This window comes from Delphinapterus leucas, chromosome 17 (assembly GCF_059928025.1).
Source record: "Delphinapterus leucas isolate spDelLeu-1000000601 "Yukka" chromosome 17, BTC_Dleu_Yukka2, whole genome shotgun sequence".
Taxonomy (NCBI): Eukaryota; Metazoa; Chordata; class Mammalia; order Artiodactyla; family Monodontidae; genus Delphinapterus; species Delphinapterus leucas.
This window is the reverse complement of record NC_143145.1, coordinates 70,337,555-70,353,665: the sequence shown is the minus strand read 5'-3', so window position 1 is coordinate 70,353,665 and position 16,111 is coordinate 70,337,555. Positions and strand designations below refer to the sequence as shown.

Genomic DNA, 16,111 nt, shown 5'->3' with positions numbered 1-16,111 from the left:
AAACAGATCAAATGAAGTAATGTTTTGGAAAACATAATGAACAAGCCACAGTGACACACAAATGTTCGGAACCGTTACCGTTTATTCCAGTAAACGTTTCTAAAATTCTCCACCGTATTTATCTTTTTCCCTCTTTTGACTTTCCCAAACTAGATAAATATGACTTAATCTCTTTGCATATCTAAAATTCTTTTCCTACTTATTTATCAAGCATCTACGCACTTTGAAAACCCAATCAGAGGATTTGTTATTTTTGGGTGTAGGGTATCCTTTCTGGTAGGTTCCAGTACTTTTTTGTTCAGCAGTTAGTTGTGATTCCGGTGTTCTTGTAAGAAGAGGTGACAGCATGTCCTTCTACTCCGCCATCTTGAGCTAATCTCAAGGATTTGTTACTTTTATTAAGAGGGGAAAATATTTCCTAAGATAGTTTTAAATGTAGTTATTACAGACTCATATTTGAGGTTTCCTCATTTGTAAATTTTAGGAACATCGGTTGTTCAAAGTGCCCAGAACACCTATCACAGATAAGCTGCGAGCTCTCACACAACCACTACTTGTTTCACCACAAACGTAGGGGCAACAACAGACAAGCTTTTCATATTAATGATCATTTGCACGTGGCAACCACATACTTATTAAGCAAGTATTAAATATAGGGCTTGTGGTGATAATTACATGAGGACAGAAGATACAGGCTTGGACTTCTAGGACTTACCAGGTTAACATTAGTTCTGTTTTTTTTTTTCTTTTTAAACACTGGACTTCATGGGCATATGATTCATTCATTATTTGTATATCAGTGAACAATTAACATTAAATCTGTATCTATACCTACATATCACAAACTTATAATGAGCATTTTAAAAATTTCTTATAAAAATTCAAATTTATTCTGGGTAAGAGTGTGAATATCAATACTTTTGAAAACTGTATTATAGGAAATACAGGAAATTTTACAGGAAATTTTATAGGAAAAATTACTTTGGGTTATGACTTGTGACTTTCATTTAAACTACACATTTTTAGGTTATGACTTGCTACTTTCGTTTATACTACACATTTTTGAACAATAAATAGTGACCTCAATAATCCCCATCCACCAAGAAAATGAATTAAGATATAGAAAATATATTTTAAAAATGGACGTTTTTATTCCATAACTTATTCCCTGGAACAAAGTAGAAAAGACCATGGAAGCTATATTGGCACATATAGGCCATTGGGGTCTGACGAAGTAAATCACTGTTCAGTACTCTAAATGGTACCCCAGTGACTTCCCAGACTTCATGCTACTTCGACGGCTGTACGTTAGCTGGAATTCAACATAAGTTATACTCATTTACTGGCTGACTGCAGACTGAGATTCCATTCCATTTCACACGCAGGAGTTTAACAGCACTCCAGTGGCCTACGAGACTTAATGCAACTTCCACAAGGATCTAACTTACGTCAGGCAGAGATGGACATGCGGGAGAATCAGGCTCAGACAGTATTAATTTTTAACCCCAGAATCAGATCTGCAGGGCTGCCCCACCCGCCTCCACGGAGGACTTAGGAAAGAGAGCTGATAACTTTTAGTCCAGGCCACCAGCACTGGATTTCTTCAACAGCCTGCTTCCTGGTCTCCTGCCCATCTTCCGGCCCCTACAGCTCATTCTCCACACCAGCAGTAGAATACTTTCTCTAAGGTGCATATCTCATCTTCTCACTCCCTTGTTAAAAAAGTAACTGCCCCCTATTAGCCTCAGGATCAAATTCAAACTCCTTACCAGGGCTTATTTATTAGGCCCTACTTGGTCTGACTGCAGTTTCTCTCTTAGATTTCTTTGATATCTTCCCAGGAACTCCCAGCCCTCACCCACCCAGATACACATTCCAGCCTCATACAAGGGAAGCAACACGCGGTTCTCTGAAGGTTACTCTTTGCACCTCTCCCTCCCTCCCCACTCCCACTATATCCTGGCTAACTTCTAATCAGCTTCCCAATTCAGCACAGACTAGAAACTCCTTTCCTCAGAAAAACCTTCCCTGGATTCTCCTCTTCTCCTCTTTCCTCCTAAGCCTGGGTTACTGAATTTCTCTCTGTCTCCTTCTCCTTCTCTGTGATGTTTATATTTTATATATATGACATATATGAACAATAAAAAGGGAAAACATGCATTGAATGCTTGCTATATGTTAGGAATAAGTTCATCTTTCACATGCTTTATCTATCAAAATAACTCGATACTATAGGGAACCAGAGGGTTAGGTTAGGGTAATATAGCTTCCATGGCATGGAAGTGAAATTAAACATAGCTCCGTCTGGTTTTAGCGTCTATACGATGCTCTCTCGTGTCCTCTTACCCTGTTCTCTGTTGCTTTATGGGAAGATCTGAAGTTTACTAAAGTGTTCCCAGGGATCATTCTACAAGGATGAAAACAAACAAACAAAAAACCATAGGAAGCAAACATAGAATCAAAATAGAAGTGACAAGAATAATCATACTTAAAACATATCAAGGGCTTACTCTGAGCCAGGCCAATCAAATATTTTACATGTTACAACTCACGAGCTCTCACAACCACCCCTCAGGAAGGTACTATTATACCCCATTTTACAGATTAAGAAGCTGCCCAAGATCACAAGCAAGTGTGGCAGACCTGGGGTTCAATCCCAGGCCATCTGGCTCCAGAGTTGAAGTTTGCCGTGTACTGCCTCTCAAAGTAACCAGGGTTCTTTTTCCTTTAATATACATTTTTTAACCAACATACGGCTAACTGTCTGTCACGGAATCACCAGGAGGTGTTTGTTAAATGGCACAAATCTGGGCCCCTCCTCAGACACAGAAATCACCATCTTACTGAGGCAGGAGGGGTAGGATGTGACCTGAAAACCCACAGGTTTACTGAACACCTAAAGCCCCTGATTTCTAGCCACTATGTTTTAGTACCAATTCAACTGGTGTTTTAGCAACTGCTTCAAAAACCGCCACTACTATAAGTTTTGTTTTTACACTAAGAAAGTAATCACACTCACCAGGAATTTAAAGAATGGAAGCGTCTCAGAGACTGTTTTGGGTATTTGTGGCCCTTGAGCTGGGCTAAACAAAGCTCATAGGGAGTAAAGGGTCTGATAGCTGATCTGACGCAGATTGGGTGCCAGTATTACCAGATGAATTTCACCAACACCACAAAGGCAAAATGGCAATGACAGTGCTCCTAAGAAAGCGTCCGTGTGTAGCTACTAAACCCACTTCCTACTCTACACAGGCCTGGGAGACGAGGCACATTTGTGTAGAAGGCCACCACGTACCAGACTTAAGCATGTATGCTACAGGGGAGAAAGGGCAGGACACGACCAGGAAAAACAGACCTCCTCCTTCCATTAAGATCCATCCTCTTGAGAGTTTCTGTTCGATTCACAAGAGTCTTCACTTACAACGTTAGGTCACAGAATTAGGCTTAGTATTGAGAATTCATTTATCAAAATAATATAGAAGTATTTTCCTTCCTAGATCCAAAAGACTTTACATGAAAAGTCACCTCTAGGTAAAGAGAACAGAAATATTCTATGATAAATTGTTTTACATTTTATGTAACAAATCATGAAAGTTCCCCAAAGTAGAAAGAATTCCCATTTCGAATCCATTATTTCTCACTCAAGGAGTTTGGCAGAGATTGGTCCAAATGGAGCTCCAATAATGCCCAATAGTATTCTTGGTAGAGTTTGGAATTAAGTTACCTTCCAAGCAGGGTGGCAGTGGTGATACTTTCTCCCCCACTAGTGAAAAGGAAATCTTATCTGTTTAAATAGTTCACTATTGTGAAAAATCAGAGCCATTCTTCTTTTCTGGCATGGAGGGGAGACACTCATTTCCAGACTAGAACACTGGAAAAATCTTTCCTTTCAGAACTTCTCTAGGAGACAAAATTATTTTTCATTCCATTGTCTTCTTTTTAAAGTTGAAAATTTTTATATTCTGAATGGGAAGATTATATATGTTATATTATGAAAAAAACAACAACAAACCTTTCCAAGTTAGTTCAGTCCACAGCAACTACTGGCACATCTAATTGGCACGCTTACTACTCTAGAGGGTGTTGCGGACCAAAAGAAGTGGGTGTCATGAGTCTATCCTTTGAGGAAAGTTTAAAAACACACAATCTCATGAAAGCACCACCAGGAAACATTAGCTTGTGTTACCTACATGAGCATCACAAGTTCTGACATGGAGCTGCTCAGTCAATGAAAACATCTGATTAGACTGAGAAGGACAACACACAGAAGATACACAGAAAATGTCAAGGAGCGTATTCCTGGTACACAGTGAGTATAAACTATCCAAAGGAGAAGATGTGAGAGTGAAAGGTTTATAGGGAAGTAGGGAAAGAGACTAAAGGTAGGTGACAGAAGTTTCTTGATCATTTAAGAAAAGGATAACAGTTCAGCAAAATGACATTCTTTATCAGAAAAACCCAGGAATCTGAATATTGATCATACCAATATTAGCATATTGGGACGTGGGAAATGTTATGATTCTGACTTTCCTTTTAAGGACTGGAGGAGGTGTTATAAATGCAAAGATATTTTTGTTTATATGACTGGGCCTGGAGATGGGGGTGGGTTAGCGTTTGGGGTGGAGAGGTGGGGATGGAGGTGCCCAGGAGAGGAATATGCTCACCAAGCTACTTTCCAAGGCTTGCCTGTCCACAGCTCACTACGTGCATTCAGGATGGGGTCCCCGCTATCCTGAAAACTCATCTTATTCATTCTTGCTCCTCTTATTTAATGCTTCCCTCCGTCAATCCCCATTTCCCATCCTTCATGATCTGGCTAATGTCCTATCTTCCCAATAAGCTTTCCCTGACCACTCTTCTCTGCACTGGTTTTACCTTCTGGGAACTCGAGCTCACTAATGACTGATACCATTGTTCTCAGAACAGCCTTCATTGGCCTTGCTTTTATCCTGACCATAAGTTCCTTAAATTCATGTGTTTTACTTATTCACCTGTCTCACATGGACAAGGAGAAACCACGTCTGACTTTGAAGGGTTTCGTGTAGGCTCCAGTAGGAGACAGAACTGGTACTTGAGTTTCAATCCAGGATGGTAATGACAACAGGGTCCAGTGAGAATACGACTGTCATAAAGAAGCAGGTGTAGTAACAAGAGGAAATCTTTCCACAATTGTGTGTGTGTGTGTGTGTGTGTGTGTGTGTCTGGTAATGATGGCAGAAGGCTGTTTGGAAGAGCAATCTGAAGGCCCATCTCTCAACTGAAAAAGACAGTGGGGAAAGGAAAAATAACCAAATAATAATTGTTTATTTCTCAGATTTTATCTAAAGGACACACACTTTACTGGTTTCTTTTAAACTGGATGATATATGAAGGCCTAGCTTTAAAGATTAGATTATAGGGGCTTCCTGGGGTCGCAGTGGTCGAGAGTCCGCCTGCCGATGCGGGGGACATGGGTTTGTGCCCCGGTCTGGGAAGATCCCACATGCCGCGGAGCGGCTGGGCCCGTGAGCCATGGCCGCTGAGCCTGCGCATCCGGAGCCTGTGCTCCGCAGTGGGAGATGCCACAGCAGTGAGAGGCCCGCATATCACACACACACACAAAAAATTAGATTATAATCACTACTTTAGATGTAAATTACATGAAGAATATTAAATACAGGACTTAGAAGCACCTTCTGGAAGGATTCAAAATATGTCTGAATTTCCGGAAAGAAAATCCAGCAGGGTTTTAAATCAAATAAAATATTAAATTAATTAAGCATCATGAATTTTGAACAGCTCATAAAATATCACTGATCTAGCTCAGATATTGGTATTTCATGGGTACATGAATGAAAATAAAAGCCTTGCTTGCAGATGAAAAATCTCAAATTTAGAACACAATAACATCCTACGATTTTACAGTCCATTTATATTTCAGGATTTCCACATCCATTGTCTCAGGTTATTTCCCACATCAGTATGTGAGGTAGGATCCTTGTCAGAGAGAGAATGGTGATTTCTTGGCCCAAGGACTCTGAGTTAGGCAATGGCCATTATCTCCACTTCCAGGCCACCATTTACCATTCTACCACACAAAACGCACCCTTTAGATGCTCTGATTCAGCGATGTTGAAAGTGAAGCATATATTGTAAAAAGTCATATTTTTAATTTAACTTCAATTTTTTATTACTGAGGTAGAGTTGACTTACAATGTTGTGTTAGTTTCTGGTATACAGCAAAGTGATTCACTTACACACACACATATATATTCTTTTTCATATTCTTTTCCATTATAGGTTATTACAAGATATGGAAAATAGTTTCCTGTGTTATACAGTAGGTCCTTGCTGTTTACCTATTTTATATATAGTAGTTTGTATCTGCTAATCACCTATATGTGGAATCTAAAATATGATACAAGTGAACTTACTTACAAAACAGAAACAGACTCACAGACATAGAAGACAAATTTATAGTTACCAAAAGGGAAAGGGGTGGGGAGGACAGAAAAGTGGTATTAATTTTTTGCTGGACAAACATCACAGACACACAAAGGGTAGAGACAAGGGCATCTGAGCAATTTCATAAATAATTATCTCATTTCTAAAAGACTTCTTCATTGTAACTCTTTTGAGGCTGGTAAATAATTTTAAAAGTAAATTATATAGTCACCCAAGGATAGTGTATCAGAAATATTGGCTTTCTTCTTGTCACCATCAGGGGTTGCTATAGGGAAAAGGTGGTGGTCTCGTCAACCAGCCGTAACAAACAAGAAACAGTCTTGCTAGAAGACCCTGTGTGGTCACCCAGTTCTATAGATGCTAAGCGATCGTAGTTTAAAAATAAACCAACCCCTCCAAACCTTTATTAATAAATCCTTACTACTGTTTCATAGTTAAGAAGAACCCAGCCTATGTTGATTTATAACATGATTTAAAATATCAAATCAAAGTTTTGTGTGTCACTTAACCTGGAGAACACTGCCCAGCTATAACTTCAAAAAAAAAAAAAAAAAAAAGGTAACATGTAGGTCAAAGGTCTACTGAACAGAGAACAAGGACTCACATTAAAAACCAGAATCCCAGCCAACATAAGAATGCTGGAACCTGCTGGGGCCTGTCTGTATTTCCCATGTTTTAGAGCATTTTCTAGCACTTACTCGGCAAGCAGGATGCTATCTGTCCCTCGTGTATTTTCACAGAAGTCCATTTGCTTTCCTTCCCTGGCCTCTTTGCCATGGGCTATGTCCATCATCGGGCGCAATCTACGTGGCAGAAGTCAGTGGAGCTCCCTGCGGAAAAGCCTCTGAAGGCCAGATGGGCTATTTAAAACCAAAGTTTTCCCCTTTTCTTACAAGAAGGCTTTTAAATGACCAAGTTTTCCTTTTTATCTCAGTAATAGTTTTTCTATTTCAAAGACAATTTGTAACTAGGGTAATAAAGACTACAAAACCTTGTTATTTATCTTTCTTCATCTATTTCTCTATATTTTACTAAAAACCAATTCATACCGACAATAATTTGGGTATTGATCTCTAATTATCGCTATTACTGGATTTCAAAAGATCTCCATACAATTTTCAACACATGTCATTTGAAATAACACAAGATGCCAAAAGAACCGAAACAAAATATTACTGTTAAAAAATCAACTTAAGCCAAAAAAAATTCTAGAATGCAAAAAATTCCACAAACTAAAATATAAATGTGAGTAGAATGGCAAAGCAATTAAGAGAAATTGTGAACATCAGTGCAAGCTGCAATAGCTTTTCTCCAATTGTAACTCTCATCTGTCATTTTATGCCAGAAAGTGCACATCTCGAAGGCTTTATCAGAGCAGATTATTAAAAAGGTTTAATAAATATTTTCTTAAAACCATATATTTGAAGTTAGGAAAAATACCATTTCTATAGATAATGAAAAAACTTTAACAGTACATTTTGGTAAGCAGTTTTGAGGTTCTAAAAAACTAATAAACTGAAAGACTTCAACTATATATTTGAAAAGCTATAGACAGGCAGACCAACGGAAGTCGGGGTGGTTGTCCTTATTGGATTATTATTGGACGGCTCCCGCTTCATAACGAGCCCCAGATCGGGGAGGTGCAGAGAACTGTGGAGCTGTCACCCTTCAGCGTCCCATTAACAAACCCCTGTCCTTGTTTTTTGTCTCTCCTCACTGGTTGGAACTCCAATCTCTTTAATAGAGCAAACAACATTATATACAAAGACGGAGTTAGAATTCATGTGATTTTCTCCTCTAAAAGAGAGCAATAAAACCGAAAGGAAAATAAACCAAGCGGGGTTTCCAGAGCCCTCTGGGTTTCAGGCATGCGCATCTGTGTAGTCCCTCCCATCTATCGTGGCAAATCCTGACACCTTCTTGCTGCAGAATGACAGGAATGTCCCCACCTCACTGCTTCTCTGGGGCAGTAAAACACTCAGAAAGGCATTCCACACAACCACCGCGATTCTGTGATGTCTCCATCCAGCTCCACCTACTAGTGTGAACACAGGGGAAGACTGCTTTCAACAAACTACGATAATAAAGTAACCAAGGATTTTACGATGCTAAATTCCAAATTCGTTTCCCCAAATGAAGAGAACTAGAGTTCTTATGAATCTTAACTTGCAACTGCTATTGTGAAACAGACCTCTCCACTCCCAGCAAAACATTTGTATATTTCAGACATACTACCAAATAAAATGAAAATATGAGAAGAGATGGTCACCCCCTGCAACTGTCGATCAATAGAACTAAGTTATTAGGGAAACCTGGGTTTGCCTCAAAGCTGAAGCTTAACCAGTTAAGAGACCAGACTTGAATTACTTTTCGTGTGAAAATTGTTTGCACTTCCTTATCTCAAACAGATTGCTAAACAAAATGTCATTTTCTTCCTATGACTCAGCCTCAAAATTTTGAACAGTTTCTTGTTTTCTGTGGTTGATGGTACTCTTAAGTCTATAGTGTATAGGACGGGGCGGGGGGTGGGTAAATGAATGAATGGGGATGCCAGCAATAGGTCTGGAACTTGTGTTTTTAAGAAATTATAGCTAAAAGCTTGATTTCAAGTCAGATGCCTCTTTTACATAAAAGGAGAATAAAATTTGCTTATGACAAGCTTGGCAGATATTCTGTGAAGTTTGGGTCAGTGAATCATAGGCTAAAGCAGTTTCTCCTAAGTTTCTTGCCCTTGGTACATGTACGCACGCACGTGTGCACACACACACATACACACAGACATACACATAAACTCACAGGCCCCCCCCCCTTCATTCCTGTTGTCAGTGCCCTTTGATTGGCAGCATTGAAAACACTATCTACAGGATCTGCACGGTTGACCCAGGGGTCTCCAGGCACCCTCTGTCCGTCCACACTCCCTCATTCAACTCACTCATTTGCATGTTTGTCAATGGCGTGTGAAGAAAAATCTCACACCATCCAAAACTTCTTCCAGAAACACTGAAGTTGACCCTGGGGAGCAGGCAGATGTCAAAAACTACCAGCAAGGATTTAACTTCCTCAGGGTGAACTCTACAGTTGTCCACGAACAGAAACATCTTGTCTTTCTCTGTTAAACTTAAGTTTCTAATCTTTCACTGGATGTACAAAAGAGATCCAATAAAAGCAGAAATAGAATTTTCCAGAATCTTGCAGCAAAGATAAAAGCAATCAGATTTTCCAGTCCCTGAGGTTTTACTCTGTGGGCTTTTAGTATTAGTGCATTTAAAAACTAGTGCATTTAAAAATCTGATCCTTGTTTGCCTTAAAACGGCATGTGCCAGATTTACCGAACCCTGCCACGGACATAAGCGTTGAACATTGGAGCTGGAAGGATCTAGAAGGTTCACCTGGACTAAACGAGGGCACCAAGGCTGGCCTAGTTCACAAGATAAGGCAGTGCCAAAATGCCCACAAATTACCAGTTCAATCTTTTCCTTAAGTGCCATGAAAATGTTAAAACACAGACAGTGCTCGGAAATGAGCTCTCTAAAAACAGTTTTCTAAGCTTCACAGGCTGGTATTTTTTTTAACTACTTACATAGCTAGCCGTGTAATGCAGTATCTCAGTTCCCAAAAGAGCAAATCCACCCTTCAGGAAACATACTACAGGCAACTACATTTCGTTGTTTTTGTAGTTTTCTGTAAGCGCCTCCCCTATAGGTGCGGTCATTTAAGCGTATAGAAAACATGGCAGGGTCTGACAGTTCTAAACCATTCTCCATTTTGATGTATTCGCCAGCATTTTCAGATTCTCAACCTTCAAAGCCATTGTTCAGGGTCGTTGCAGGGATGAAATAATATATGTAAAATAATTAGAAAAGTGCTGGGCATATGATAAGTGCATATGGTAAACAGTAGCTGTTTTTTTGTGTTATGGGCAGCAGAGTTTTCCATCTCGATAGAGCATAGCTTGTCACGTTCCCATCTTCCTCCCTAATCTTGGTTTCCGAACTAAATAATTTGGTGTTTACACGGCTATTACCTCCCTTTTCCCCGCCAGTTCCTCGCACTCAAGTCGCACTGTGGCTGCAGGGATTCCTGGGGCGTAAGGACCTGGTTGATGCCGCTTTCTTTCCCATCACTGCAGAGCTGAGTTTATTTCTTTGTCCGTGTGGCCCTTCTGTGTTACCCACTGCTCCTGCTTTCCAGCGCCCACCACCGCTGCCGCCAACACAGCCATTTCTCTCTTCTGATTTTCTTCTTCACGTTCTTGGCTGTTCTCTCGTTTCTTCTGTACGTTTGTATCGTGCACACAAAGTCTGACCTTTGTTGATAGTGATTCTCCTTCCTTGCCGGCACATGAGTTAGATCTGGCTCTTTTTTTGCTATGCTTATCTGGTTACTGGGTTCTTGGAGCTCTCTCTTTGCTGGTTATATATATACATATATATGTGTATAGACACATATATAATAGTATATATATTAAATTTTTTATATTTATTTCATATAGAGAGAATTTTTTTTCCTCCTGGGGAATGGGAGAGAAGGAGAATTTAGGTAATGCTTCCTAATCTGGAACTATTTCAGAAGGCTGGATTATGATGATGACGATAATAACAATAATAATAATAATAATCGCCCCTCCCCCACCACTACCACATCACTGCCACAATGAACACAGTAAATAAAAATAAGCCTTTGAATGGGACTACGTGCCAGATGTTGGTCAGAGTGATATACACGGATAATCTCAATGAAACCTCACAATACTACTGTGGGAACAGATAATATTATCCCCACATTTGAGACGAAGAAATGGAGACATGAGACGTCAAGCCCCATGCTGAAGTCCCACGGACAGCAAGGGCAGGGCTGTTGGACAGGCAGCCTGACTCTAGAATTTACGCTGTTAGCCACAGTGCAAGATGTCACTGTACCTTTAAGCCCAACCTTCTAAATCTCACAGAACCAAAGAGGTGATCATCAAAAATCTTCCTGAAGTGAATCAGCATAACACCCACTGAGTCATCTGGGTTACTAGAAAATTCCTTCTAGTATCGTGAAATCCTAACATTATGAAACCTTAGTAACTAAATCTCTGAATAACTCATCATCATACCTTATATTTACAAGGTATATATTTAAAAGGTCAAAGGATACTGGAGAAAGTACTAGGTAAAACGCTCCCAAATCACTAAAAAACATACTGTCATCCAGGATTCTAAGATCTTTTAACAGATATAAGATTGATATAAGCAAAAATCACTGTTATTCATTAAGGATAATAGAATTTAGAGCATTTTGACAATAATTTCAGACATTGTAGAAAGTTTTATATTAAAAAGAAGTATTGCAAAGACAAAGGTCAATCGATTCCCATGACTGGGCACAGTGGATAAAATCATTTCATCCACTTCATTTTCTACAATGCACTTAATATTTAAGAAATACATATTAATCAGAGTTTACTTATTTATCCACATTTGACCATAAGGAGTTTATAGCATATCACGTATCATTATCCAACATCAGACTGGCAGCTTTCAAGTTAATAGCATATGATTCTTTGGCTTGGTGTGTGAAAGTCATATTTTAGATTATTCTGAAAATGAGTGAGGCGCCATTATAGAAATATCCATATGAAATAATACCTCAGTCATGGAAAAAGGGCTCTAAAATCCCACTGGAAAGGCCATTCAACCAGGGGACGCTTAAAAACACAGAAAGTTGTAATGCAACATCCCAGATGCAATGAAACCTATAACTAGAAAAGCAATGCTATACTTGCTGTATTTGGTGCTACACATGTCCTTATTTCTGCTTTAAAATAGGCTTTTTTCCACCTCCAAGTTAACGTTCTTTTCTCCTCTTTCATGTCCACTCTGCTCTCTACGCTGACGCTATGCTTACAGCTCTGACAGCTCGTTAGTCCTCTTAGGAACTTTCTTGCCACATAAGCTTTGGATCTGCGAGGACAGAAAGATAAAGCTAAGTCAAGGGCAATATTTCTCGAACTCTCTGAGACACACAGCACGCTTCTCTTCTCCTAATCCTTCCCAGGCTGAAAATTTAGCAAAATATAATAGTTACGTATGACTAAAAGAATGAGATGAAAAAAGAAAAGACACAGAGTGCACGTCTGATTTCACCACCATAAGATTTACTACGGACGTACCATGAAAGTTTCTAAACACTTAACTCGCAATTTCTGTACTCAGCCCATTGTGGGTGGTAACCAAAGAGCTGCACATGGGCTCAAGCCCAGGAATCACACAAATTTTAGCTTCCCGTGCAGGAAAAAAAGGCTCTTAAAAATGATAAACCGGAAATACATCTATAAAACATTACTAAAGTTTAAGAGACGTAATATAAGAAATAATAAGAAAAGACAAACACCACGATGCAAGAAAAGAAAAACTGGTTTATCAGCTCAATTTTCTAAAAATACACATGAAAACAACAATAAAATCTCGGACCTTCCAAAATGACAATTTTTTTAAAAAGTAAAATATTTAATGTGTTCACGCTAATTCACAGCCCTTCCTTGTGGAAATATATAACAAATCCCTAAAAGAGTTGAAAACAGTTTACCTAGCAATTCCACACTTAAGTTTACTCAAAGGAAATAATTAAGCATGCACATAAGGTATTCGTGGCATTGCTCCAGACGTCCAATAATAGGGGGGTTAAATAAGATATATCTGTGAAACCATGCAGCCATTAAAATGATGCCATAAAATAGATTTTATTGATGTGAAAAGGTGTCTATAACATATCTGTTACTTAAAAGAGCAGGTTGCCAAGTCTACCAGCGGATGAATGGATAAAGAAGGTGTGGTACACACACACATACAATGGAATACAACTCAGCCATAAGAAAAGAAAGAAATTTTGCCATTTGCAGCAACAAGGATGGACTTGGAGGGTATTATGCTAAGTGAAAAATGTCAGCCAAAGGTGGACAAATACTGTATCATATCACTTATATGTGGAATCCAAAAAATAAATTAGTGAATATAACACAAAAGAAACAGACTCACAGATACAGAGAACAAACTAGTGGTTACCAGTGGGGAGAGGAAAGCGGGGAGGGACAAGATAGGGGGAGGGGATTAAGGGGTACAAACTATTATGTATAAAATAAATGAGCTACAAGTATGTATTGTACAACACAGGGAATATAGCCAGGATTTTGTAGTAACTATAAACGAAATATAACCTTTAAAAATTGTGAATCATTATGTTGTACTTCTCTAACTTATGTAATATTGTACATCAACTCAATAAAAAAAACAAATTTTTTTTAAATAGCAGGTATTTAAATCTACTATAGCTTGGCACTACTGAAAGGATGCATATCATTTGTTAAACTGATTAGCGGTAAAAATAAAATATTAGGAGAATGTTTAAATTATGCGAGAACAATTTTCAAGTATCTTAGACACATTTTCACGATAATAATCTGCTAATTACAGTAATGCCTACTCTTGAAACAGCTCTGACAACGTAAACTTTCAGCTGTCATCCATATGACTTGCACTTACATTATGTTTTGTCTATAGTTTCAAAATCAGAACCCAGGGATGCGTCCTTGGAAGCAATAGCTTGAAGATGCATTGAGTGGCTGTCAATTTGATCTCCTGGTCTTTGGCAGATCATTTAGTCAACACCTATCACATGCTCTATTTCCAGAGCCGTGATAATGAAAATGAAGAAAACATACCCCTTTGAGACAGGCTGATTGGCGACACCAAGTGCCAGGGTTTTTAGCATGTATCATACTACAACCTCTTACATCATTGACTCTGCTTTTTTTTTTTTTTCCCACTCTTTTTTTAGTTGATAGAAGCAAAGGCAGAAAACTTCAATGACACAAAGAATTTTAGAGCTTTTTGTAAAAGAACCTGAGTGATCATCCAGTCTAACCCCTGGATGTTATAAATATGGAAATTTAGGCCTGGAGAGCAGGGAAGTAAAGAACCAGACTAGAACCAGGTATCTTGCCTCCAAGCCCAGCCCACTTTCACCATCATCCACTACTTACACAGAATATCACGTGCCACTTTAGAAAGTAATTATTGTCCCACAGGATTAATGAAAAGAGCAATGCCAGTGTGTATACAGACCTTGCATCTGGTAGCTGTATGGTGCCTGTCCAGGTTGAGGGGTCCCAAAGCTTGTACCATAGCTGAGAAATCCTGTCTGTCCAGGTGACTGAGACTGTGACAATCCACCTTCAGTCTTGATGCCTGCCCACAATGCACCTAAATCAGTTAGTGATAGCTTATCTATCTGTTCATTTTCAAAAGCTGGTCCATATACAAAAACACTCCCACAACTATCCAATTACAAACGCTTCCCCCCCACCAGTGTTATCTCAATAACCAAGGCCATAGAGTGAAATACCCTTCACTGTAACTTCAATTAAAAAGAATAAAACCAGGATTATTACAGATTTCAATGCCTAACCGCACTGTTCTTTTCTTTTGTTTTCCTGAATTCCATTTTCTATAAAATTTAACTCCAGTGATATCATTTCTATAATTAGTTGTATTGCTTTACAAGAGTTTAAGATCATCTTTACAGTCCAGAAATGGCCATAATTAAACTTGAACATTATTCTAAATGTTCTTGCATTAACATCAGAATCAAAATATTTTTTCTAAAAAGTGATTAATTAGAGTCTCTAGCCTCATAACATTAAAAACATTTTTTTTCTTTACTCTTTCTACACAAAGCTGATTTTAGTACACAACGCAGTTTGAGGTCAGAGGTAGCAATATTGGGCATAGAACTAAGCAACACAGGGGGATACCTTCTCCCAGATATCCAGATCCTACCAGGCAGTAAGCACAAGAGAAGAATAATAGTAAAGAACTCAATCCTATAGAACAGCATAGTGCTTTATAAACAGCACAGAGAAATAGACAAGTGGTTCTCTTTTTGTCCCTTATAGTTTCAGGCTTTTATTCAAATATAATTGTTTTAAGTGTAACATAAAGTACACTTTCTTTTCATCACATAATGTAAAAATAATGTATTTGTGGCCCCCCAATACTTCCCAAAGTGCCAGGCTGACATCCTAATTTCAGGACTTGGGTTTGGCGGTATCGTTGTACCAGGGCTCAGCCCTGGATCATAATTAAAGACACTCATGAACGTTAACAACTGTCCTTAATTCCCACAGAGGGAGGGGATGAAAATTTCTGCCAAGGGAATTCACATTTTGGAATAATTTTACTTTTCACTTAAGATAAATAATATCTTTGGGATCTAGAATACACAGTAGTCTCACTGTTTATTTCCATTTTAGGGGAATTTCATCAGTAGAATGAAGTTAGGTAACTTTCCTAAGGCAGTGGAAGAATCTGACTCTTGGCGAAGAGAGCCTACTCTAATTCCTGAAGTATCTCTAAGTAACCTCATAATGGCCTTACATTTCAGTCTTAACACAACCTTAGCATTTTTTTAAAATGTGACTTTCCCTGTACTGGCAATCCCAAACCAGTGAATAACCCACACTTATAAATGGTCCCTGGAAAAACAAGTGCCCAAGACAGGTGGTTAGATGGCTCTAGAAAACTCCCTTCCTTTTCATGGTGTCACAATAGAGATTTTCCCCCTTCTCTCTCCATTTGATGCTATAATGATCTGCTTTCAGTCTTCACCTGTGCCACCTCTGTTT

The 16,111-nt window shown here is 38.8% G+C and overlaps 1 protein-coding gene across 1 annotated transcript in view; it reads right to left on the bottom strand.

Moving 5' to 3' along the window:
- Positions 1-16,111, bottom strand: part of EYA1 (EYA transcriptional coactivator and phosphatase 1) — a 151,894-nt gene that overhangs the window by 97,328 nt on the left and 38,455 nt on the right. The window contains exon 5 of the mRNA XM_022595367.2: positions 14,553-14,690. Coding sequence (XP_022451075.2) covers positions 14,553-14,690 — 138 coding nt within the window. The remainder of the gene's footprint in view (positions 1-14,552; positions 14,691-16,111) is intronic.